Consider the following 25312-nt stretch of genomic DNA (forward strand, 5'->3'; position numbering starts at 1 on the left):
TGCCCCCTCTCTGTGCCAACACTCACCATGGCAGGCGGGCAGGGTGTCCCACATCACGGGGACCGCAGGTCCCACCATGGGTCCCAGCTACGCCGTGTCCCCAGGACCGTACGTGGCAGCAAACAACAGGGACAGGCTCTGTCACCACTGTCCATCCAGGGTCCTGGTCAGACCAGAACGTCACCCTGTTCCCCAGTTCCTAATCCCTTCCGGGATGAATCAGGTCCCACGAAAACACCGAGGGACCGGTTGGGGCGCAGGTGCCCGCGGGCTGGGCACTCCCTGGGGCTCTCTGGTGCATCCTGGTGCTGCCGCATCCGGCATCCCGGCACGTGTGAGGCGGATCAGCCGCGCCGGCCCCGCTCCGAGCCTGGGCTGGCTCAGGCAGCCCCTTCCCCAGCTCCCGGTCGTGGCCACACCGTGTTGTCCCCGTGCCCTGTGGGGGAGGTGATGATCGGGGCTGCATCGCCAGGGCTCGGTCGTGGTGCACGCGGGGCTTGGGCAGAGGGTCAAGCAGAGACGTGGGGACACACAGAGCCACGCACGGAGCCCGCCTCGCCCCGGCTCCAGCTGGAGATTCCACGTCTGCCAGCAACGAACAGGTAAGGACGGCACTGGGGAACACGGCACGGGACGAGCCCCAGCGCCTCCCGCACCGCCCCCGGGCCGAGAAGAGCCCCCGGCACCGGTTCTCCCTGTCCCGGCGTCCTCTGGACTCCTCCGGGAGTCCAGTCCAGGCCGTGCAGTGCGAGCGGACACCAGGAGAGGGACCCACCGCCCCGACAGTGCCGCGCTCTGGGACAGGGACGGAGCCGGGCGACAGAGGGGGCATCAGTGGGGGTGATAAAGAGGACCCGGAGGGTGATGGAGGGGAAACCAGTGAGGGTGACAGAGGGGACCCATCCGATGATGGACAGGTTCACCCACAGGAACCCCAAAGCCCTGACACCCCGCTAAGTGTCCCCCACTGCTGTGTCACCACCAGGACAGGGCTGGTTGGGCCAGGCAGTGTCCGGGTTCCCCAAGTCACAACTCCCTGCCAGGGGATCTGCTGGACTGGGGAACCACGAGCGGGCATGGACGGGCATGGACACACATGGACACACTCAGAGCTGTGACTGTGAACATGCAAACACACACAAATGCTTGTGCAGAGGCTCACACATACACACACCTGTGCCCACGGCCAGTCAACCCCTTCCAGCACCAAACCCCTGGCTGCAGAACCCTGGGAGGCTTAAAGGGTCCCCCTAGAGCAACAAGAGCCCCTCCAGGCACTCCAATTTTCTCCCGCCAGGCTCGTAGGGATCTGGTACAGGAGGCTGTGTGGTCCTTGAGGTGTTTGTGAGTCATGGGGAAGCTTAGGCCAGTGCTGCTGCCAGGGGCATCCCCCAGCCCTCAGGGTTGCACAACCCCTGATGCAATTTCCTTGTCCCAAAAGGTTTCTGTCTCCACAGGCAGGGGTTGCACCAGGAAGAGCTGGAACCACTGGGGCAGTACCGGTGGGGCCACAGAGAGCAGCACTCCAGGACTTGTTCTCCACCCCCCCAGGACACTGCAATGCAAAGCATCCCCTACAGCACCACCACTGCACCCCAGTCCTGACACAGCAGCGACTGTAGGAGCCGTGGGAAGGCTGCTGGGTGCAGGTGGCCCGGCTGGGAAACGGAGTGAGAGAACCCCACAGGGCAAACCCCTGCCCAAGGAGATGAGGACCCCCACACTCCCCATCTGGACACAGAGTCCCACACCTGGCTCCCAGCACTGTCCCCTCCGTGTCATCATCCCAGCAAGGTACCTGACCAGGGGAAGATGCATCCCAGTGCTGCTGCTTTATCCCACCACAGAAACTGGTGTGCAGTCTTTCCTCCTGTGTCTGCCCCCAGTCCCCCATGTCTGAGCCCAAGGAGTGAAGGAGAGAGTGAGATATGGACCCCACGGGAGCCACTGGGAGAGGCTCTGTGGGCTCTGGGAAAGGCCAGCACACAGGGAATTGGGACCAACCCGTGAGAGACCCCCTCCCCAGCACCACCACAGGGGCCCAGTCCCTGTACCCCACAGCACACCCACCCAGCCCACACTGGTCTGCACAAGCCCCCCCCCCAGTTTGATGGAGGCTCACATCCCCGGGGCTGAGCACCCCCAAACCCCAGGGGAGGGGTGTGAGGGGCAGGAAGAGGAGGCATGTGTGGTCATCAGGGCTTGTTTAATAACAAAACTCCAGCTATTGTAGAACAATATTCTCCAGCATCATTGTAATATACAATACGGGGAATGCTCTCAGCAATCTGAGAAGGAAGGATTACGGCCCGCGGCACCCCCTGCCCAGACTGCGGGGGGACCCCCAGGGCAGCGCTGCCGGGGGCCAGGGATGCAGGCGAGCCGTGGCACTCGGGGCCGGGATCCCGGGGACGAACGAGGTCCGTGGCGGGGCCGGGATCCCGGGGATGTCGTCCATGGCGGGTCCCGAGCGGTCTCAGCGGCAGAGGATCCGGTCAGCAGCGGGAATGCACGGAGCCTGCGGGAAAGGGGGACGAAGCTGCCGGTCAATACTTGCCAGAGGGGTTTCGGGGACGACGGGGGTGGAAGGGGGCAGGAAGAAAGGACATCCCCGAGAAGGAAAGCGGGCGGTGCGGATCGTGGGAAGGAGGGTCCGGGGGACGCCAATGCTGCCCGGCGGGAGCGCGGGACCGGGTCGGTGCCGGAGGGTCCGCACTCACCTCGGGGGGGTCCCCGGCGGCGGCGGGGCGTGGGGGCCCGCACTGCAGCGCCAGCTGCAGGTCCCAGATGTAGTCGATAACGTGCTGCAGCAGCTCCACCTTGGAGACCCGCCGGTGCCGCGGCAGCGTCGGCACCAGCGCCCGTAGCCGCGAGTAGCAGCCCTTCATGTCGTACAGCAGCGCGGCGGCCGCCTGCTCCGCCGCCCCGGGGGACACCCCCGGCACCGGCCCGCAGTGGGCGGCCTCCCCGGGCCGCACGGCCTTCAGCGCGCCGCCGACGCCCGCGGGCAGCGGCGAAGGGGCGACAGCAGCGACCTTCATGTCTCGGGGCGGCGGGGCCAGGCGGGACGGCCGGCGCTTGGACCCTGCGGCGGAACAGCCGAGCGCGCACTTCGCCGCGCCAATTATAGAGCGCCGCCGACCGGGGGGCGGGGCCGCGAGGAGCGTCTCGACCAATGGCGGCGCGGAGCGGGCGGGGACGGCCCCGCCCACTCCATTCAAGTGCCCGGGAAGGGCAGCGTCTTAAAGGGGCAGTGGAGGGGAGAAGGCAGTGGCGAACTTGGGCTGTGGAGGCTACGGGAGTGCGGAGCGCCCGCTCTACCCCGCCATTAGCGCGGGTAATTGCCCCGCGGGCTTCCTAGTGTCGGGCTTCCCGCAGTCCCGCTCGCCCCTCGCCCCCTCCAGGCCCCCGGTGCCCCTCCGGGATCTCGGCCCCCCCTCACTCCCCGCCGCCCCCCCGCCCTCCCCGGCGGCTCAGACCGTGAGACGCCAGGGCCGTGACGTCACCCATTCATAAAACCCCGCTCGCTGTCAGCGCGGCGCCGGGCGGGCGGTGCCCATGGCGACGGGGGCGGGGCGGGGACACACACCTGCAGCCCCCGCGGGGGGCTCCGGGACCCCCACGGAGACACCGCCACCCCCACGGGGACACGGGGGCACCAGAACCATCGCGGGGGCACCGGGACCCCACGGGGGGAACCGGGACCCCGGGGTGACACGGGCACACGGGCATCCCCACCGGGGACACCCTGTGCCGTGCGCCCCCCCTCCCCGGTTCGGTGTCTCCCGCTCGCAGCCCAGTCCCGGCGCTCAAACCTCCGTGGAGCTGCTCGGTGGCGGGGTCGCCAGGTTTGGGTTCACCGGGGAGGAGGCAGGAGAGTCAGGCGCTGGGTGCGTGGGGCAGCGCGGGCACGATCCTGCTGCCGGGAAACCGGCGGAGATCCCGCTGGTGCGGCTGCAGCCTCCGCACGAGAGACAACCAGTCCCTGCCCCGAAGGGCTCCCGGTCCGGGATGTAATTAGGGTTACTGCTAATTACCCCGCACCTGCGGGGAGGGCAGGTAGCGCTCCGGGACGGCCCCGGGCAGGACCCCGGCACACGCCGAGCAGCGTGAAACGGTGCGGAGGGGAGAGCAGGCAAAGCTGCAGCCTGTACCCTCACGGGCGTGTGCACAGTGACACGCGGGTGTGGGTGCACGTGTGTACAGACACACAGGGGGTGAGTGTGCGTGTGCTCACACACGTGCACACACACACAGATGTGTGTGGAACATACCCAAACACATGCACAGGAAAATTCACGCACGTAAACCTATGGAGCACAAACACAGCCACAAGTGCACACACACAAACACAGAAAGATGGATGCACGTGCAGGCACACACATACACACGTGCGTGTGTGCACATCCATGCACTCTCATGCACACGTACACTTCACCTTGCACACCAACGTGTGTGCTCAGGTGCCAGAGCAGCCCCCCTGCCCTTTGTGGGGGTGGGTTTGGGGGTAAACCCTCCCGTGCCTGCCTTTGCCTCCACAAGCATGCAGGGAACCGAGGGCCTCCCCTCCTCTTCCTCTTCTGGGGGGGAGCAGCAATCCTGGGGAGCATGGATGGATATCAACCAAGCCAGTCTGGCTGGGGGGGAGCTGGATCACTCTGTCCCTCCCTGTGTCCCTCCTCCCTGTGTCCCCCAGCCCGGTGCAGTGGCGGTTCCCAGGGTGGGCACGGCGCTGGGGTCGCCCCCTCCATTCAGGGCTCGGCGGAGGGCCCGGTGCTGCCCGGTTCCCACCGCGGCTCTCAAAGCTGCTAATTAGCCCCCATCTGGCGGCAGTGGCCGGGCCGCGGCGGGAGGCCGGGGACATTGTGCGCAGGAATGTCTTTCAGGGCCGCCGGCCGGCCGCCGCCACCGCCAGCTGCGCCGCCAACAATGCCGGGACGGGCCGGACCCCGCGGCCCCGGGCACCGGCCACCCCGGGCGGCGCGGGGACCGGGAACGGCCTTCCCGGCCGTGGTGGGTATCACGGCACGCGTGGCACAGCCGCCCTGGCACATGTGGCACAGCCACTCCGGCTGCCCCGGCCCATGCGATGCCCCCGAGTAGCAGGACACCCTCACTCCATCCCTGCGTGTGTTGGGGTGCTGGGGATGAGATGCTGGGGTTGGGGCTACTGGTGTGGCTCCGGGACGCTGCTCTGTCCACAGCTGGCCGCGGGGTCCCTGCGTGGCACAGCGCAGCAGTGTTGTCCGGCAGAACACAGAGCTTCATTTCCATCTCAATTCTGGGAACGGGGCGTGCGGAGCGGTAACAGCGGCCTCGGCCATATGGCGCTGGCGGGGCTCAGCCCGGCCGGGGGGGCAGCCGGGGGGCGGCTGCTTTGCGCCGAGCAGGGGTTGCCCGGCAGCCGAGCACATCAAAGCCCCCGGCCGCCCCCTCCTCGCCACGCCGGGACCACACAGGGCACGGCCGCGCCAGGCCAGCGAGGGGCCGCGGGGCTGCCTGTGCTGCTGTGACAGTGGGGACAGGGTACAATCGGCACCCCAGGACCGGCAGCACTCAGTCCTGGCAGCACCCAGCCCCGCACTCCGGCACGCAGGGCTGGGAGCAGGAGCAGGGAAGGCAGCACAGACAGCACGGGTCAGGTTGGGGGACCCCCCAGTGACCAGGACCCCCAAACTGGGGCTGTTCCTGCTCTGGCTGGGGTTAAGCTGTATCCAGGTCCCCTCTCCCGGTGCCATCCGCAGGTCAGCCCTGGGGCTGCACTGAGCCTCCAGCCCCCCATGTCCGCAGGACGATGCTGAGCTAGGGTTGCAGATGTGCTGGGGCTGCCGGCACAGCTGGAGCGGGGCCGAGGCCTGAGAAAGCCCCTGCGCATTCCCCTCCCGCCTTCTCCCTTCCCGTTCCCAGCTCCATCCGCTGCAGCCCAGACCAGCTGGAGCCAGGCAGCCCTTCCTGGGATTTATTCCAGCTTCCTGCCCCTCCTCGCAGGCAGGCTGGGGCTGGGGCTGCTCTTGGCTGCTTCCTCTCCCACTCACAGCCGCTGTCCGGGCGCCACTGCTGGCACCCACCACCCCCTGGGACCCTGGGTCTCACTACCAGCACCCATCACCTCATGGGACCCTGGGTCTCATCAGCAGCACCCACCACCCCGTGGGACCCTGGCTGTCACCATCATGGCCAGGCATCCCCAGCTCTGCCTCGTGGGGCACGAGGTGCAACTGCAGAACCCATGACCCATCATCTCCCATCCCACCAGCTGTGTCTCTGCTGCAGTGGGGAGGCTTCACAGGGCTCTTGGGACAAGCAGCCCCAGCGTGTCCCCCCTCACCTCAGCACCCCTCCAAACATGAAACCACCATCCCCCTGCCTGGTGTCTGCACCCAGGTGTGCCCCCTGTGCACCCCTAGCTCAGCCCCTACCACCCCATTGCAATTCCCGATGGGAGCTTGGCATGAGGGGAGGGTGCCCAGGGGCTCACTCCTCTGGCCGGTGGGCACCTACACCACTGCCCCGAGGGGAGGTGAGTGGGTGGGTGAGGATCATCCCAAACCCCACAGCTGCTCAGAACAGGCAGCTCTGGCCCTTGCCCTGGCTGGGTGCAGATAAGTAGATGGAGGTTTCCTGCTGGAGCCAGCACATCCATGTTTCCGCAGCCCCCTCCCCGAGCCAGAAGGATCCTGTGGAGAGAGGAAGGTGGCCCAGTGGAGGTCCAGACTCAGTGGAGCCGTGTGGCCGCGGCAGTGCCGGGAGCGGAGGTGCCACAGGCCCAGGTGCAGCAGGCGAGGGAACCGGGGACTGCCGCGGCGCCGGCTCTGCTGGCGGCTCCTTCCAGAGCCCAACACACTTCCTTCCTCCTGGCCAGCCCCAGCTTATCGGCCAGGCAGGGCAAAGGGTGACCCTGCTCTCCCCTCCCCAGGCCTTCCGCTTCCCTGCAGCCCCAGGAAAGCTCCTGACCACACTCCCACCACACCTACTGTGGGCACAAGCTCCCCCTCCCCCCTGCCGAGTTTTGGAGGGTAGCAGGGAGGCAGGACAGTGGGCAATGCTGGCGCTGGTGACCTTGTGCACCCCCCAACCTGCTCCTGCACCCCTGGGGGGCTCTGGAGGCTGTGTGCGAGGCCATGGGGACAGCAGCTCACACCACCTGAAGCCAGGGAGGATACAGAGCCTCACAGGATGCGTTGCCAGCCCCACACCAGGGGACACACACCCTCATGCCATGGTGGCGGGGGGGTCCTGGCTTGGGGCAGAGTGCTGAGCCCCATGGCAGAGCCAGAGTCCTTTTCCACGGAACACTGGAGGCTGGTGAAATCACATCTGGAGTCTAGACTCAGCGACTCGGTGGGCCGGGCCTGGCGGCCGCGCTGTGCCCAGGCCCTGCTGCACACTGTTTGCTTAGCTGGAGGTATTTAATTGGAATTAAAGTGGCCCCTCTTGTTTTTGCGGACAGGGCTGTTGGAAAAGGAGCTGTAAGTCATAGAAAACATCTGTAGGAGCCTGCAAAGGGTCATTAGATGGCAGAACGCGAGGCGCCACTTTTAGTGCTCGCAGCCGGCGCGGGGAATAATGGTTCAATACGGCTTTTGTGGAGGGGCTGCCAAGCCAGCAAACACTTTCTATTTATTCTGGCAGTGGGCATGGCCAGAGGGATGCAGGATCCTCCGCATGCGGGCCCCAAGGACGGGCAGGGAGGACACTGCCAGTGCTGCAGGACACAGGGCAGCTGGTCCCAGTGGGAGCCGAGGCGGCTGCTGGAGCTGCCCCTGCCTGCAGCTGCCTGAACCATCCCCAGACCCTGCCTGCGGCCCCTCCAGCCCCCATGCCTGCACCAGCATCCCCTGCCCATTCCAGCCCCAGGGGATGCAGAATGGTGTCTGGCTCCCTGCAAGGAAGGGGGACAACCCATGCTCTCTTCATCCCACTCTGGGGCTGAGTTTGGGGTCTCCCACCTCTGTCTCACATGTGTGTGCTCCCCCCAGGCCGTGGGGGCTCAGCCTCAGCTCACTGAGCCCCCCCACATCTGAGGCAGAGCACGTCCCCACCCTGTCGGGTTCCTGCACCCCGATCCCTGCTCAGCCAACCCTGCTCCAGGGCCAGACTCAGCTCAAACCAATCTTGGGAATCAGTGACTGTGGCCCTAGATCTGGGTGCTGCAGAGTGGGGGCCAGGCTGGGGGAAGGCCGAGTGCCAGAGGAGTGGGAGGGGGAAGGGGACGGTCACTTGGAAACAGCCAGACAATGGCCACCGGCCCCACTGGGGGAAGGCGGGTGAGCCGGACACTGATCCCGGTGCCAGCTGAGTGGGGGCACAACCAGCACTCCTTCCTTCAACATGGTTTAATATGAGAGAAAGCAAATGCACAATACAAAATTTAAAAACTGGCGTACATCGATACCCCACCTGGGTGGCTGCTCCGACACACACAACACGATGCTCTTGCACAACTGTTTCATCGCCTGTCACTTGCAGAGGGTCTGGAAGGGCCCCAGCCCAGCGGTGCCGGGCATGGCCCACGGGCAAGGTCACTTCTCCTTCTTGGAGGCTTCTGTCAGCTCTTCTTTGGAGGCCCCCGGCGCCTCCTTGGGGATTGAGCTCTCCTCGTAGCTGGGGACGAGAAGGACAAGAGGAAGGAATGAGTGGGGCCAGCCCCTCCCTGGGGACAGCCCAGCCCATGGCCTCCTTGGGGTCTGTTCTGCTGCCGTGGCTGTGCCAAGGAAGGGGTGGCTCCAGCCAACAGCCCCCAGTGTGGGAACCCCTATGGGGCAGAGCCCAGGCAGAGAAACGAGTGATGTGACCCTCCTGGACATGTCCAGGGATGGGGTGTACCCAGCCAGGGACCAGCTCTGTGCCCGGGGTCTGTCCTTGCTCCCGAGAGCACCATTGGATATTCTGGATAGCACACACTTTCCCTGGTTGAGCCCTGGTGCCAGCAGGGCCGGTTAATGGGGGAGCTGCAGCAAGACCAACAGCAGTGATCCCCCCCCCCCGAGTCTCACTCCTCTGGCTGCAAACTCCTTCCAGCAACAGCCCCAGGGCTCTGGCAAAGAAAATCCAGGAATGCTGCTTCCAGCAGAAAGGAACACCAGGGCAGAGATGTCAAATCCTCTCGCCCTTCCCAGTCTCCTCTCTCAGACTGGGAGAGAATCTGGCCCACAGCAGCAAGGCGACAGCTCCAGCTTCTGCCCAGGGAGCGGGGAGAGCTGGGAATGGGGAGAGCTGGGACCAGGGAGAGCCGGGACCTGCCCCTACCTGGCCAGAGCGACAGACAGGGGGCCCCAGCGGCAGCGGCTACATGGCACTGGGGCTCTGCTGCCGGCGTCGGCGGGGACAGGACAGTTTCTGCTGCATGGAATCAGCCAGGCTGGCCGGCGAGCCAGACACCGTGGGGAAGTGGGTAAGTCTTGGTGTGTGTGGCAAGATTTCAGCAGAGGATTCGTAGCTGCAGGAGAGAGGAAGCAGGAGGGGAAAGACAAGGACAGAAAGGAGAGGGGGAGACAGAGAAAAGCAGAAGAGTTCTGGAATGAGAGCACTGAGGACCCACCACCCTGTGCAGGCAGCCTGGCATCCCCCTTCCAGCTGCTGGCACCTGCTGGTTCGGGCTGGGGTCTCTCCTTGCCTGCAGATCCCAGGGCAGGGCTGCAGAATGGAAAAGTGAGCACTGAGACCTGGGGTTAAGGCATCTCCCACTGGCATGAGCTGAGCCAGGTAGCTGGAGTCCGTGGAAAGCAGGCCTGGGCAGTGGGGAGGCAGCAGTGGGCAGGAGGCAGAGCAATGCAGCAGAGCCTGCCCTGCTGCTCGAGGACAGCGTGTCCCCAGACGTGAGGGGCAGGATGGGTTCCCACTGCCAAGGGAGGCAGAGCAGAGCTTACTGCCTAGCCTAGGGAGGCTCGGCAAGGCTGGGAGCCATGGAGCTGCTCCCAGTGTCACCCACCTCTGCTCCATCAGCACCTCTTCCCCTGCTCGCTCCCACCCTGCCTGCAGACCCTCGCTGCTGCAAGACACCACGTGCAGGCAGAGACCACAGGGACCTGCCAGCTCCAGGGAGGATCAGGGTGCACCGGAAGCACACAGGGGAGCTACACCTGGTGGGATTCCTACGGTGAGAGCCACTGCCCTCCAGGCACCAGTCCCATGGAATCCCACTTCCTCTGCCTGCAACTGGAGCCACTTCAAGGGAGGTCTGGACCCCAGGGGCAGTCAAGGTTGCAACCTTCCAGCATCCTGCCTTGCCCTGGCAGCACTTTGCTGCTGGAGCAGCTTGTGCAACTGCTCTGGGGGGCACTAGCCTCTGGCTGCCAGGCTCCTCGGGTGCAGGCCGGCCTTGCAGCTCGCCTCTCCCCAGTTTCCTGGCAGGAGGTGCTGCTGCTGTCAGCTGATGAGTCACGGCGCTGGGGAGAGCGGCTGCAGGATCCCAGGTGCACAGGAAGGACGATCCCAGGACACTCAGCGCCTGCAGCAGCGTTGTCAGAAGCAAGCAAACATCAAAGGAGGGGCAGGTGCGGCAGGGCTGGGGACCAGCCCAGCTGAGAGCCGCTGGGAACACACATACCTGCATCTCCCAGGGGAGGGGAGAGGAGGGGAGGGAGGGCAGCTGGCTCCCTGCTGCGCCCAGTTTCCCTCTGAGCAGGCTGGGAGCTCAGGAAGGCTCCTCGGGCAGGGGCACTGGGGAGGCTAAAGGGTATGTGGCCTTACTTTAGGATGTTCCCTTCCCTCCTCTGCCTCCAGCTGCTTTGAGCCACCACCGAGCCTTGAGCACGGCAGAGAAACAGCTCTCAGGCAGCGCAGGCCATGCTCTGTGTGACTCAGAGGGACAGCCTAGGCAGGAGGCCAGAGCTGCCCACTGACAGCAACAGGCAAATGCCTGGACAGGCTGAGAGAACAGCTGGAGCACAACAGCACAGCACAGGCCCCCTTCCTCTTCACCCACAGTCCCTAGAGCAGGAAGACTGCTGCGAACCAGGAGATTTCAGCCGAGTGGGGAGTGTGGGATGTGCTTGAACCAGCCTTGGCTGCTCTCACAGCTGGCTCTGGCTCCGCTCTTCCCCACCCACGGGCCCTGGGACACAATGACCGAGTATCTCCACACCAGGTGTGCAGTCCCACCCTCCCCTGCCTGCCAGCGCACGGGAAGGGTTTGTCACTGGGGCGTAAAGCAATACCAGGTGCTGCCTGCCCGCCTGCTGGTACCGCACCACAGCTCCCACCCAGCTCCTGGGAGAGGGCTGGAGCCAGGACCGGCGTGTACGAACACAGACCCGCTCCCTCCACCCACGCACGTGCCGGCGCACACCCAGAGCACGCCCCGGGTGAACCCGCCCCTCCAGCTGTGCCCGGGCGTGGGAACATCTGCACGCTCGGTGTGCTCCAGTGCCGCCGGCAAAACAGCTCCGTCCCCAGCTGAGGCTCACCTGAACATTTCAGTTACTTCTCCCTTTGCCAAGGCCACAAGGAGTGGGAATCCAATGCAGGCAGGGACCAGGTACAGCAGAGCAGGCTGAGGGGGAGGAAAACAACTGTTAAACCAAACCACAAATCACCCCTCAGGAGAAGTGTGAGGCGAGCTGGCCTTGTCCCCTCTGCACCCACTGTGTTTGTCACAGCACTGCACAGAAGGTAAACACCCCAAAAAGCAGCCTCGAGAGCCAAGTTAGAGCTGAACCAGCCCAAAATTAGATTGGATATTAGGAGAAAATTCTTCCCTGTGATGGCAATGAAGCACTGGCACAGGTTGCCCAGAGAAGCTGTGGCTGCTGCATCTCTGGAAGTGTTCAAGCCTAAGCTGGACAGGGCTTGGAGCAGCCTAGCCTACTGGAAGGTGTCCCTGTCCATGGCAGGGGGTTGGAATGAGATGGTCTTTGAGGTCCCTTCCAACCCAAACCATTCTGGGATTCTGTGAAAATCCTTGCCATGAGGTCCCACTGGGCCACCAATACACCGAGGGCCCCTGTGCAGACCACACCATACGGGCTCCCAGGGCCCCCTGCAGCACAGCCAGGAGGTGCTCAGAGCAGCTTGGCTGCAAAGAGCCAGAAACCACAGGGCAGCCTGGCTGAGGGGCTGCTATTGAAAACACAGATCTGTGCCCTGAACAGGTCTCTGCTCCAGCCAGGCACACAAGCTTTGGGCAGGGAAAAGTACAGGCAGGCACTGGAAAAATCAAACCCAAGAGAAGGAACACATCCTACTTTTTCCTGGCAGGATGCAGGAACCTGGTGGCCAAGCTGGCCTGACCCTCTTGGACGTGCATCTGTGGGGCACAGTACAGCAGAGCTCACCTGGGCGTGCTTGAAGATGTGCATGATGAATATGGTGAGGCCCAGCCCGAAGATGTAGGCCACAAAGCTGGTGTAGAAATACGTGTGCGTGTTCTTCTTCAGGCTATAGGGAAAGGGAAGAGCCCAGTGACCTCATATGTGGAGTGACAGTGGTCACAAATGGAGTTGGCACAGTGCTCTCATCCATCTGCCACCAACGCTGGGGTGTGGGGAGCAATGCTCTGCCTCTACAGCCCCCCGCTGCTGTGGGAGCACTGCGGGACTTGAGGGGGTGACAGCCAGGTTAGGGGCTGGAGAAGGGAAGGAGACAAGCAATCCTGCTGCTGGACGGTGACTGGGAGGGGAGGAATTGGTGCTGCGACCCAGGGAGAGGGTCCCACTTTCTTGGGGGAGACCAGCCTGTCCCTGGCTCTCAGCAGGTGCTGTTTTATCACAGGGCAGGCCACAGGAACTGGGATTCCCAGCAGGTGCAGGCAGGATGTGGGTGGCAACACCTGGAAGAGCTGGCACAGACCAGAGGGTCTGTGCAACGGGAGCGGGGCCACATCACCGCAGTCACACGGAGCGCCCTGTTCCCTGGAGTCTTTTTGTGTGGGACAACTGCTCCAGCTTGGCCGTAGGTGCAGCTCCCCTGTGTGGGAAGGAGCTGCTTCCTCCAACGTCAGTGGCAACCTGGAGGCAGCCAGCACTGCCAGGCACTGATTTGCATCCACGCGAGCACCTCCCAGGTGCCAGCACGCCGGGCTGTTTCCCACGCTGTCCCGGCTTCCTCTTGCTGCCCTCCCCTCCTCAGTTCCAGGCAGCTGGGGAGGCTCCCCAGAGCTGTTACGTGCTGCTGCCCCGACCCCCATCCCTGTGCTGCCTGTCCTACAGCAATGTCTGAACTCAAACCACTCACCCCAAGCACTCAGGATGTACCCACAGAGCCAGCACTGCTCAACTCTGCCCTTCCAAAAGCTTCTCCTTACACTCCCCTCATCCCAGGTCCCCATGCTCAGCCCTGGAGGGGAGCACACGAGTGCACTCCTGGCTCACCCTTCCCCTTTTTCCTCTACAAGAGCAGCTCAAATGTGCTGGAAGACCCAACCTGCTGGAGACCCTTCCCTGCTGCCCACTCACCTGATGTCAAACCGCAGCAGCAAGGCAATGAAGATCCCTGTGGGGAGAAGGGAACAATGAGGGGTTGGAGGCAGCAGGGAAGGGGCAGCGAGGGGCTGGAGGAGCAGAGAAGGCTGAGGCAGGGCAGGACCCGCGGTGGTGCTCCAGTGCTGTGCCTGGGCTGACAGTGCCCTCTCGTGGCACAGGGCACCGGGACAGCACCAGGATCTGCTGGGAGCTCCATCAGGAGACCCCCAGGGCTCTGGTGTGGTCAAGGATAGAGCGAGGCACCCGCTGAACTCCCCACGGCTCCCTCAAGGGATCCCAGTCCCGTCCCCTCTCTTCTGCCCTTACCTGGAATGACAATGTCTCCCAGTCCCAGCATGGCAAAGTTGTCAGCTTCCAGCCCCTTCTCCAGCAGGTCCTGAGGGAAAACCACTGCAAGGAGCAGACAGAGGCACAGTGAGTGGGAGTGTCTCTGCTGAGCAGACCCCAAGCCCAGTGGTCCTGGCAAATAAGGACCAGAGCAGGATAGGACCCCTGTTCCTGTCCTCAGCCCCCTCCTCCCTTTGTTCTCCTTCCTGGGACAACTCCAGGATGAGAAACCATTGGGTTCACAGTCAGTCCTGTGTGCAGGTTTCAACCTCAGCTCCCAGGACCCAAACTACTGTGTGCTCCACTGCAGCACCAGTTCACCTTTCCAGCTCTTTTGCGGATCTGTGGGGCTTTTTTGCAGTGCGGGAGTTTTTTTCGTTGCTTTGTTTTGGATCTTTTTTATGAGCAGGTGAAATTGTCCACTCTGGAGGTGCAGACTGACCCCAGACAGATCAGGGCTCTGCAAATCATCCCTCTCCAGAGACCTGGCCTGGCTTGGGGCTGGTCAGTGACAGGGAGTCTGAGGGGTCACTAGCAGGAAAGCTTTCTGCACACCCCCCCTTCCCCGAGCCATCTCCAGGGGTGGAAGGCAGACGGGGCAGGGACAGCAGCAGAATGGACTCCAGGGAAGATCTACTCACATTTTATTGGGGCCTCAAATGATTTGGCAACCGTCACCATCACATTGGTGCCAAAGACCTAGGGGCAAGCAGAGGAGTCCAGGGTGACCACAGCTGCACAGGAACACACACACACACACTCAGCTACACCCTCACCCCAGGCCAGGAGTGGCCTCAGCGGCAGAAAATAGCTAAAAGATACCAAAATGTGGGCAGAGGAGCCCTGCAAGTGAACCCACTGCCCAGGGGAGGGGGCACAGGATGGCACTTGGGGAGGTGGGCACGTCACAGCTGTCCTGCTCTCAGAGCAGCACGGGGAGAGCACTCACATGGCAGAGCTGCTGCCCACCCCCCAGCCCTCCCCACCCCCCAGCCCTGTGCCTCAGTTCAGCTCTAATTTGTGCGCTCTGTCAAAAGTCCAAAAGGAGGGTCCCAGCTCAGGAGCTTCCAGCAGGGACAGGAACAAGTGTCAGATCTGCTGTAGTTTGCTCTGAGGTCATTTACTTGCACAGCCCTATCAGCTGTAAATACTTGGCAGCGTTTGGGGGGTGGACTGTAAACACCAAGGGCAGCCACCCTGATCTCTGCTCCTCTCCACCTCCAAGCCTCCAGTCCAGCAGGCACAAAAAACAGGTTAGCACTGGGTGAGCAAGATCCTAGAGCCAGGGATTAAAGGGAAACCTTAAAGCATCAGATTAAGTCCCATAAGGTGCAGCAAGTTCTGGGCATTGCTGTGGAGTGACAAGGACTCCACAGTGGGACTAGGGAAAAGCACCACATGCAAATTCACCCCAAGACTATGTGGGGGCAATAGCATCGACCCACTGAGCAGATCTCCTTCCTTCTTGAAACCTTCCTGGGATCTCACTGTGATTAAATCCACGCTAAGATCCAAGTGACTGGTCCCTGCAGAGGGGCACAGCAAGAGGGTCTCCACTTCAAGACAGCCCTTCCATAAGGCCTTGACAATACTCTGATCTCCAGGGAAGCCGAGGTGGGAGGCAGCCAGCAAGTGGAAACCAGCGAGGGGTGAACTCATTGTCTCCAAAGCATTGGGAAGACACTCACATACCAAGCAGGGCATGAGACTCCAGGTGTGCTAAAGCAGAAGGCTGAGTCTTCTCCAGCTGAGAGCTGTGTGGAGGAAGTGGCCCACAGGCTAAAAAACCACAGAGCCCAGACTGTTAACGAGCCTGTGAAACAGGGGCAGTACCAGCCAGTAGCCAGGCTTAAATAGGGATTACTCAGGCAGCTGCAGAGCTGCTGGACAGACCTCAAGGTATACAAGGCTCTCAGACATTTGGAAACATGGTGATTCAGAAGGTGGAGGCAGCAGGAAGGGCTGGGGAATATGGATGTTACAAGGACAAATATTCACCCATGGCTGGAGGGGAGCACACGACTGCACTCCTCCCTTCCCCTTCCCCTTTTCCTCTACAAAAGCAGCTCAAATACACTGCAGGAAATAAGGAAAAGCTCAAAATGAAGAAGTCAGGGTGCTGCACTGGCTGAGGGAAAGAGACTGGAAGCATTCCAGGGTCTGATCTCCTCTGTGCAAGGGAACAGAAGGACGCTAACAAAACTGGCAGATGACAGAGCCGGGGCACAGCTCATACAAGCAGGATCAGTGTGCCCCAGAGCAGCCTCCAGCCCACTCAACAGCTCTGTCAGGCATTGGGAAGACCACAGTGGGGAACTCAGAACCGGATATGACACACATCAAGTACACCACAACAACCCTGATGAGGTCCCCGCCAGCCCTGGGCTCTCTGAGCCAGAGATTAAAAGAAAACCCATTTGCTGAGCCACGTTCTGCCACTGTGGATTCTGTCATCAACCCCACCACACTCCTCTGGGCTGAGAAAGTGGAAATCCTGACTGCAAACGTGCATCCAGCCAGCGTGGTGCCTCTGGGGAGGCGTAATGCCAGGCATGTGCTTCCAACAACGGCCTGTGGAACGCGCCCCTTTACCCAGAACACATCGTAGATGAAGAGGCCCCCAAGCAAGATGCAGCCGGTGCTGACGTTGTTCAGGTGCAGCAGCTCCACCCCGTTGAGGGAGAACGCCAGCCCGAAGAGATTGTTGGCAATCCAGTGCTGAGAAGGACAGGAAAAGGAGATTTGGGTCCCACTGCTCATGGGACCCCCACCTTGAATGGGAAGGGGTCCGTGCTTGATCCAGCCCCATCCCCAGCTCTGCCTTGCTTACCTTTCTCAGCAGGTACCAGACCCCCACAACACTGCTCAGGGCCAGGCACACGAGATCCTTGGTGTCAAACTCGTAATTCACTATTTCTGCAATAAAACAGAGAAGTCAGATTTTGGGCAGGAAGGGCAGCTCCCCTTCCCGCACAGGGCCAAGATCAGCCACTCCACAGCTGGGGAGCACAATGCTCACATCCCAAAGTGCTCACGTCCCAAACAAGGGGACTGTACCCATGGGACACACGTGCAAACCACCTGTGAGTGAGCAGCCAGGCCTTGGGAAGCCCAGACCTTCTCCTTCAGCCAGACTCTGCACATGGACAGCATCCATGATCCTGCTGTCAATAAGGAAATTGGATTCAGGCACTGCCTAAAGCAGTGAGAGGCAGATCTTCTCCCTCTTCCTGTCCCAGTTAACTCCTGGTGGTATTACCAGAGGTATTCCCTTGCCAGTAAAGCTACTGGGCAAGATACTTATCGAAGCATCTTCTACCAGTGCAAAGATCTCAATCAGAATAAGGCAGCACAAAAGAGTCAGCACTGTGCTATCCAAGGAGCTTAAATAAAGGCTGTGCATTTAACAGCAGCCACAGCTCCATCCCTACAGCACTGCAAGAGGTGTTTCTGGGGTCTCGCTGCCAGCCAGAGGCACCACAGAGGCAGAGTGCCAGCCCAGCTCTGCAGGGACACACAGGGCTCACACTGGCTATGGAAGCACAGTGGGGAGCAAGAGGAGAGTCTCTGAGAAGGTTGTTTCAATGGACTAAAAGTCAGAAGACCAAAAAAAAAGAAAAAAAACAAAAAAAAAAACCAAAAAACCAACAACCCCAACAGTAAAGGCAGAAAACATTCAGGCTCCCCTGAGAGACCGGCGAGCCAACGTACCCTCCTTGCTCTCCCCGGAGCCCTGGGTGAAGAGGAGCTGGTACTGTTTGTTGGGGAAATTTGCAGGGAAGAATCTGTTCATCATGGGGCTGAAACGAGAGGTGTAGAGAAGGGCAGTTCGACAGAAACCCTGCAGGACACGCTGCCCAGCACCTCTGCATGTGAGGGGGCCCCACACCCCCTCCCCAGATGGGGAAATGCCAAATTCTGCCCCATCAGGGATGGGCAGAAGCCACAGCCACACACATGAACTCATCCTCCCCAGAGGCCTGATCTGCCCATAAATACTCCAGGGTAACAGGACAGAGCAGCACCTGCAGAAAGGGAGGGCCCACCCCAGACCCCATGAGCGCCCTGTGGCCCCCACAGCCCCCTGGGCACCCAGCACTGCTTGGGCCACCACTGAACAGCTCTGCCAGAGCAGAGCAAAGCTCTTGCCCAGCGCCTGTCTAGGGAAAGCACCTGGTCCCCAACACCCCAGAGCTCAGGAAACAGGAAACCAGTTTGACTTTTTCAGTTACTGAAACAGCCTGAGCTTTCAACACCTCCTGCCACACAACAGTGTGAGAGGCCAGGGATGTTCCTGTGAGCTCTGGCTGCCTGTGTCACCCATCCCATAAAGGGCACATGGGTGCTGAGGAGCTCTCCCCTCCACAGGGCAGTAAGGACTGTGCCAAGGGGGGGCTAGGTTGGATATTAGGTCGAGCACTGGAACAAGATTCCCAGGGAAGTGATCATGGCCCCAAGCCCGCCAGAGCAAAAAGAGCATTTGAACAATGCTGTCAGGGACACGGTGGGATTTCTGGCATTGTCCTGTGCAAGGTCAGAAGATGGACTCCATCCTTGTGGGTCCCTTCCAACTCAGGATATTTTATGACTCTAAGCCACAGCAGCTCTTCAGGGTGAGCTGGCCTTGTCCCATGATGGTAGCCACTCACGCCTCCACAAGCTCTCCCAGTGATGCCGTACAAAGCACCAGCTCACCGGGACCCCAGGGCTCTGGTTCCCCCACAAGGAAGGGTTCACAGCATGATCTGGCCCTTCCCACCACTAAGGGACAATACCCTAAGAGGCTGGGCCAATACCCTAAAGACCTGGCTCTGCTGCAGGGCAACGGTGCTCAAAAACCCCACAATAAGCTGAACTGAAGCCTTGGGCAGCCCTGCCCCAGTTACACCCATCCCTGTGCTGTACCTGATGGTGTGGGACAGGGCCAGGATCCCCAGCACGAAGAAATACATGGAAAGCAGAAGATTGATGTACTCTTGAGAGAATATCTGCAAGACAAAACCAGAGAGGGGTTAGTTACTGCAGCATCCTCCCCATCTTCATGTTTCTATCAGCAGCTGCTGTGTCAGTGCTCCAGGGAGATGAGAAGAATAGCTGGAATAACCCAAATTCCTGTGCGCTGAGGGGAAATTTGTTGGAAATAGCCATGTGGTCACAGAACAAGCACAATAGGCCTGCGAGCTATGGTGCATCTGTGAGCTGCTCAGGTCAAAAAATAACTCCAGTGCTGCAGAAAGGAGGCCAGATCTTCCCCCATGGAGCAGGGAGCAAGGCACCGCTCCCGAGGGCTGCCCTGTCCAGGGGGAGCAGCAGCATCCCCTGCCCTAATTAAATGGGGTGTTATTAAAACTTCTGCCCTCCAACACACAGGCTTCCTTACTGAATCACACCCCTACAACCCATCATGGGGGGACCGTGGGGCCCTCTGTGCTCTCCTGGAAGGGGGATCCTGGAATAGGAGAGCACACGGCACGTCAAAGATATTAAAAGGAAGAGCTGCTGATCAAAGCAACTTTGGCAGGGCCACACTGCACATTCAGTGTCTCCATCCCAGCCAGGAGTAACCGGCTGAAAAGGCACCTGAGGAGGTGGGCCTCAAGTTGTGGGCTGCAGGGAAGGGCTGCAGGATCCTTACAGCAGCCAGAGGAGCCTGGCAGCAGGATCTAGTGGCTGCTCCATCAGGAGAGACTCAGTAGATGCTTGGCTTTGCTACCGGTGACCTAAGAGGAACAGCAGCCCAGGTGAGCACACAGGCCAACCTGCATTCCTGGGAAAGCAGGGCATGGTGCTACAGAGGCCTAAGCCTGGCTGCTGCAGCAGAGCTGAGCTCTGTGGCTGTGCAGGCTGTGGCATGACCTCACCTTCCAGAGCAATGGCCACCCAGGAACACCCTGGAATGGACCTGCACAGCACAGCCATCGGCCCACAAGGCTGCTCGAAGCAGGGCAGGAGCCCACAGCTGCTGTGTGGTCACTGCCATTGGCAGAGGAAGGAACGAACTGCACCATTCCCAACTCTGCACCTTAACCCTCACTTCCTGGGCAGCCAGGAGCACCCTGGCACCTTGCAGGCATCCCAGGACAGCCCGGCTGGAAGCTGCCACTCTCTGCTGCAGCCCCATGGCTCCTCAGGCCTCACTGGATACTCAGCCACATGCCAGACCTGCATGGGCAGCCCAAGTGCTTCAGGCCAAGACACCTCCACAGGGCCAAAAGCACCTGCTGCTGGGAGCTCCCATCCGTGACTCAGGTCGCCTGACTCTGCCTGTGGGCTCTGCACATCTAAAAGACCTCACCTGGTCACACAGGGGCTCCCCCAGCCTGCAGCAGACACAGCTCCAGGAGCACAGCACAGGGGCAGCAGCGTTCAGCCCTCAGACTCCCTGGCACCCCCTGTCTCCAGCTTGTGCCCCATCAGGTTGGCCCATGGAGGCAGGAAGAGCTCGGGGCTGTGTTTGCTTCCCGGCAGCTCTCCAGAACCAACCTGTGCACAAACAGGTTCCAATTTCCTCCAAGCTGTGACAATTCATGCAAGAACTGACACCCTCCTGCATGGTGACACCAGAGAGCTCGAGCTGTGCAGCCACTATGGGCCAAAAACGGAGTCAGCCCCGTGCTGGGAGCTCCTGCCAGGCACAGCAGCACGGCTTGCCCTGGCTCCAGTGCCACTCACTTACTTTAAAGAAGAGGTAGAGCCCCAGGAGGGTGCAACTGGCAACAATGGGAAAGCGAGCAGCGTCTCGGCTGGTAATGGTCTCCGGCATCTCCGAGGAGTTCTGGGGAGAGAAGAACAGGACAGCAGTGGATCAGCCCCTGCTCTGGCTTCACACCTGACACAACAAGAGGGGCTCCATGGGGGTTTGAAGAAGAACAAGGCACCTGCTGGCCCCTACTGTACCCGGAGGTGAGGCTGTGCCACGGGCAGCGCCTGAGACAGAAGACACAAACCTTGCACATTTCCTTCCCAGGGCGACCACAATTCACTGCTTTTGTCTTCTTGGAGAAGGGAAAAAACCCTGTGCTGGCTTTGCTCCTTTCTCCCCTGCCCAGAGGGGAGCTGGGCTTCCTATCTGCTCACGCCCAGCCAGCCCCATCTGTGCCACCATCTGTGATCACCCTCTGCATGACGCGTCTCTCCAGCCACCTTCTCATCCCTCACCCTGCTCTCGGGACACTCCTCGTGCTCAAAAGCCCCAGATTAAAAAGCCTCTTCCAAGACATCTTTGCACCAGCTGAAACAGCCCCTTCCAAACCATTTCCCACAGGAGACCTTCAGCTCTCAAAGGAGGTGGAGGGCCTGCTCCCAGCCCAGCTGGCAGTTGCTCAGAGATTTAATCTCGCCCAGGCAAACACCTGAGGCTGACACAGACTGAGGGCACCTCAGCAGAAGCCCTTGTGCAGCTTGTCACGCTGTGCCCAAATTCCAGCTGCATGAGATGAGAACCCCCCCAAACCCTGGCCAGGCCCTGCTCACAGTCCCCAGCTGCCTGGGCTGCCAGGAGCCTCCCTAAAATCAGCTGAACCCCGTGATGTGAGGCTTAAGGGCACACAAGGAGCTTTTAAAAATACCAGCAGAACGGACTGTGTAGAACAGTCCTTCCTCCTGAGCTGCAGGAGCCCGAGGTTGGGGATTTAAGTCCAGCACAGCGCAGCAGGAGGGGCTGCAGGGACAGCACAGGGTGTGCGGGCAGGAGGGCACCCCAGGACCAGTCCCGGTGCTGCGGGGCGTGGGGGGGCAAAGCCACACACGAGTCCCCCCAACACAGCTCCTCTTGCGGGGGGACAAGGGACGGTTGTGTTCTGCACCACTTGAATTTATCAGGGCGGTGAGGACGCGCCCCGGGGCACGCCAGCTCCCTCCCCGGGGGTCCCCCGCCTCTCCAGGCCCACCGACGGCTCCGGGGCGAGCGACATGCAGCTGCCGATCCGCCCGAGGGGGGACCCTGAGGAAGGGGGGAAGGGGGGGGCGAGGCCTATAGGCCCGTCCGCCCCCCGGGGGCCGAGGGGGTACCTTGCTCTTGGCGCAGCTGACGGAGCGCAGCGCCCCGAAGAAGATGGGCAGCAGCGCCATGAGGACGAGGCTGCCGTAGGCCAGCGCCATGCCCTCGGGGGTGGCGGGCGGGCGGGCGGCGGCGCCGGCCCCGGGCGCGGCCCCGGCGGCGCTGCCGTTGTGCGCCGCGGGCTCCTCCATGGCGGCTGCTCCCACCGCGGTCCGCGCCGACACGTCCCCCTTACCGGCCGGAAGTGCGTCACGACGCAGCGGCGCTGAAGCCGGACACGCCCCTTTCCCCTTTGCCAGGAGAAGGGCAGCGCCCGCGGCACCGCCGGGACCCCCCCGAGACCCCCCCGGGACTCCCTCGGCACTCCCTCGGCACCCCCTCGGCACCCCCGCTCCCAACGGGGCTCTGCCTCCCGGCCCGCCCCCCCCCACCCACGCCCCGCTGTGTGACGATAGTCAGGGGGTCCCGGCTCGCCAGAGCCCCCCCCGGAGCGCGAGCGGGGAGGTGGCACCTCGAGGCCACCCCTCGAGTGCTGTGTCCAGGTCTGGCCCCTCAGTTCAGGGAGGATGTCGAGGGGCTGGAGCAGGTCCAGAGAAGAGCAACGAGGCTGGTGAAGGGACTTGAACACAAGTCCTGTGAGGAGAGGCTGCGGGAGCTGGGGCTGTTGAGACTGGAGAAGAGGAGGCTCAGGGGAGACCTCACTCTCTACAACTCTCTGACAGGAGGGTGTAGCCAGGTGGGGGTCGATCTCTTCTCCCAGGCAGCTATCAGTAAGACAAGAGAGCACGGTCTTAAGCTCTGCCAGAGGAGGTTAAAGTTGGATATTAGGAAGAAATTCTTTACAGAGAGGGTAATCAGCCATTGGAATGGGCTGCCCAGGGAAGTGGTGGATTCTCCGTCCATGGAGGTTTTTAAAATGAGACTGGATGTGGCATCAGTGCCATGGTCTGGTAACCACGGTGGTGTTGGATCAAGGCTTGGACTTGATGATCTCAGAGGTCTTTTCCAACCCAGCTGATTCTATGAGTCTATGATGCCATCAGCCTCCTGGGCTGCCTTTCCATCCAGCCCTGAGTTTCCCTGCCCTTCACTGTTCTCCAAGGGCCCACCCCTCCTGTCCTTGGGAATTCCACCCTAACCTCTCCCAGCCCACCCCAGCAGTCACACGGGCAAGAACCCCCTCTGTTAAAAATGCCTCATAAATGGCAGGGAATTCTCCCCTTGTGCTGGACCGGGGCCAGGGCTCTGCTGGAAAATTGGCTGAAATGTGTGTTTTCCTCGCAAATATTCCCAAGCCTCTGGCAGCCCAGCTGTGCCACTGAGCCTTCTCCTCCTCCTCCACCTCCTGGCTGGGGTGAGGGTCTGCTGAGAAGCAAAAATTGGTGAAGGTTTGGGCACAGTGAAATGGTGCTGCCCCAAGCTTAGATCTGAGCTGTGGGCAGGGGATGGGAGCCCAGCAGGGATTAAAATGTAAGTCTTTAATGTTTTAAAAATGTTTTCTTTCTTTTTTTTTTTTTTAATAAAAGGAATCTATTTCAGGAGGAGGGTGATTCACTGTTAAGTGTTTCAGGCAGAGGGCAGATGGGAAGGCCTCCTGGGAGCCCCTCTCTGCGGGGCTGGCGTCCTGCCTGGGATGCTGCCCTCTCCCTGTTGCTGCTGGTCCCACAGAGGAGCACAGGCAGCAGCAGGCAGCGTGCCAGCACACACCCTGCTGTATCCCACCCTGCTGCCTACTGCGGTCCCGCCTGGCATGGCAGGGACTGGCACAGCACAGCTCCTGGCCCCCTCACTGACCCCCTCACTGACCCCTCTGGGTGCCCACCCAGCCCCTAAACCCCAGCCTGGCTTGGGAATCCTCACAAAGTGGCTGTGCAGGGAGAGCCAGGGCAGTCCAGGGCTGGTGCCCTTCTGTGGCCACTTCCTGGCCAGGACCCAGCAAGGCTCCCAGTCCCAGGGAAGTGGTGTGAGCAGGGCAGCGGGCACCAGGGCTGATGGCACCAGGGAGAATGGCCACCCAGGGACAGATGGCACTGGGACAGACAGCACTGGGACTGATGGCCACCCAGGGAGGGATGGCAACAGGATGGGTGGCACTGGGGCTGGTAACCACCCAAGGAGGCATGGCACTGAGATGGGTGGCACTGGGTTGGATGACACAGGGGTGGATGACCACCCAGCGAGGCATGGCTCTGGGATTGATGGCCACCCAGGGATAGATGGCACTGAGGCAAGTGGCCACCCAGGAGTGGGTGGCACTGGGATGGATGGCACCAGGATGGATGACCACCCAGGCAGTGATGGCACTGGGACAGGTGGCCACCCAGCGACAGATGGGACTGGGGCCCATGGCCACCCAGGGACCCATGACACTGGGATGGATGGCACTAGGATGGATGGCCACCAAGGGATGAGTGGCACTGGGACCGATGGCCACCCAGGGAGGGATGGCACTGGGATGACTCTGGAGGGGCTGGTGCCACTGATCCCCAGCACTACCTGCCCCAGGTGTGGGCCCAGCTGGGGACCACAGGCAGTCCCTGGACCCCCTCCCACAGCCTCCTCCTGCCCTCCCTCCATTTCCCAGCCCCTTGCCATGGCCCCCCTTGGCCTCTCCTCCCACCCTCCAGCACGGCTGCATTTTTCTGGGTTTGAGCTCATTCTTTCCACTCCCCTCTCTGCCGGCTGCCAACTTTCCATCTCGTGGCCCCCCCGCCGCCTCATGCCTCAGGGAAACGCTGGCTGCAGCTGCAGGAGGGACCAGCAGCAGCAAGGAGCCCCTGTCCCAGGGGTGCAGCCCTCAGCCCCAGCGTGGCTGACGCCGTGTGAACCACAGCATTGCCTCCAGCAGCACCAGGAACCAGCGTGCCGGGAGCTCCAGGGCAGAACAGCTGGAGCAGAGCAGCAGCAAGGAATGAGCAGCAATGCCATGGTCACCAAGCAGCATGGAAAAAAGCTTCTGAGGACAAAGCTGGCAGGGAGAAGACCTCACTTGGGATTGCACCTCTGGAGAGCTGTTTTCCCACAGGGGCAGGGTACTGCCCCATTCCAGCATCCCGTTTGTGCCGGTCACAGGCAGTGGTTCCCCACGCTCTGACCACAGAGCGACCAGAAACTCCTGACCTGGGTGGGAGGGCACTGCTGATCCTCCCTGGCCCTGGGCCTGGAGTGCTGAGCAGGTTTCCCTGTGGCAGGGTAGCTGCTGGCCGGCAGTACAGCCTAAAAACAGGCAGAGCCCACACGGCTCCAGCATCGCCCCCCCGGGTGCCCGGGGTCACTCACTGCTTGCTGCAGCCAAGCACGTCCCTTCCTGCCCATGCCATCCCACTCAGCTCCTGCTCCCTGCCCCTTCCCGGGGCACCAGGAGCCACTGAGTGCCCAGGTCCCTGCCCTGGCTGTGGCTCCCACAGTGCTCAGGTGCTTGAAAACTGCAGCTCAGCAGAGCTCAGCCCTTCCCAGATGCTTTTCCAGGCTTGAATGGAGGCTAGGAGGTGCAGGGGGGCTGGGGGATTCTGGCCTTGTGGCTCCAGGATGTGGCTCCCCAGGGCAGGGACCCAGCAGAGACCAG

At 61.7% G+C, this 25312-nt stretch overlaps 2 protein-coding genes across 6 annotated transcripts; both read right to left on the minus strand.

Moving 5' to 3' along the window:
- Positions 1-2187: 2187 nt before the first annotated feature.
- On the minus strand, positions 2188-3092 carry ID1 (inhibitor of DNA binding 1, HLH protein). The gene is made up of 2 exons (XM_027721793.2): positions 2721-3092; positions 2188-2518 (listed from the first exon to the last, which is right to left on the minus strand). The coding sequence occupies exons 1-2, from the start codon at positions 3039-3041 to the stop codon at positions 2477-2479; spliced, it is 363 nt and encodes a 120-aa protein (XP_027577594.1). The 5' UTR covers positions 3042-3092; the 3' UTR covers positions 2188-2476.
- A 5226-nt stretch (positions 3093-8318) lies between these two features.
- HM13 (histocompatibility minor 13) lies at positions 8319-21974 on the minus strand. Of its 5 annotated transcripts, none has more exons than XM_027721795.2 (13): positions 21759-21974; positions 20425-20523; positions 18654-18736; positions 17460-17548; positions 16579-16664; positions 16341-16466; positions 14390-14447; positions 13728-13811; positions 13395-13431; positions 12276-12378; positions 11409-11494; positions 9250-9439; positions 8319-8604 (listed from the first exon to the last, which is right to left on the minus strand). In XM_027721795.2, exons 1-12 carry the CDS (start codon positions 21936-21938, stop codon positions 9289-9291), a joined length of 1182 nt encoding a protein of 393 aa, XP_027577596.1. In that variant the 5' UTR covers positions 21939-21974; the 3' UTR covers positions 8319-8604; positions 9250-9288. The 5 variants fall into 5 exon arrangements, with proteins under 5 accessions (XP_027577596.1, XP_027577597.1, XP_027577598.1 ...); XM_027721796.1 differs by lacking the exon at positions 9250-9439 and adding an exon at positions 9542-9636; XM_027721797.1 differs by lacking the exon at positions 9250-9439.
- Positions 21975-25312: the final 3338 nt, after the last annotated feature.

This window comes from Pipra filicauda, unplaced genomic scaffold, assembly GCF_003945595.2.
Source record: "Pipra filicauda isolate LSUMZ 115617 unplaced genomic scaffold, ASM394559v2 scaffold385_size793830_pilon, whole genome shotgun sequence".
Lineage (NCBI taxonomy): Eukaryota > Metazoa > Chordata > Aves > Passeriformes > Pipridae > Pipra > Pipra filicauda.

What these genes read in the sequence shown, in the direction of transcription:
- ID1 (XM_027721793.2), bottom strand. Translation starts at nt 3,041, where the DNA reads ATGAAGGTCGCTGCTGTCGCCCCTTCGCCGCTGCCCGCGGGCGTCGGC. An exon ending in CCGCCGGGGACCCCCCCGAG is followed by an intron (nt 2,519 to 2,720) that starts GTGAGTGCGGAC and finishes CCTTTCCCGCAG; the next exon opens with GCTCCGTGCATTCCCGCTGC.
- HM13 (XM_039384913.1), bottom strand. Translation starts at nt 21,938, where the DNA reads ATGGAGGAGCCCGCGGCGCACAACGGCAGCGCCGCCGGGGCCGCGCCC. An exon ending in GGCTCTACCTCTTCTTTAAA is followed by an intron (nt 18,737 to 20,424) that starts GTAAGTGAGTGG and finishes TTTGTCTTGCAG; the next exon opens with ATATTCTCTCAAGAGTACAT. An exon ending in ATTTGAGGCCCCAATAAAAT is followed by an intron (nt 13,812 to 14,389) that starts GTGAGTAGATCT and finishes TGCTCCTTGCAG; the next exon opens with TGGTTTTCCCTCAGGACCTG.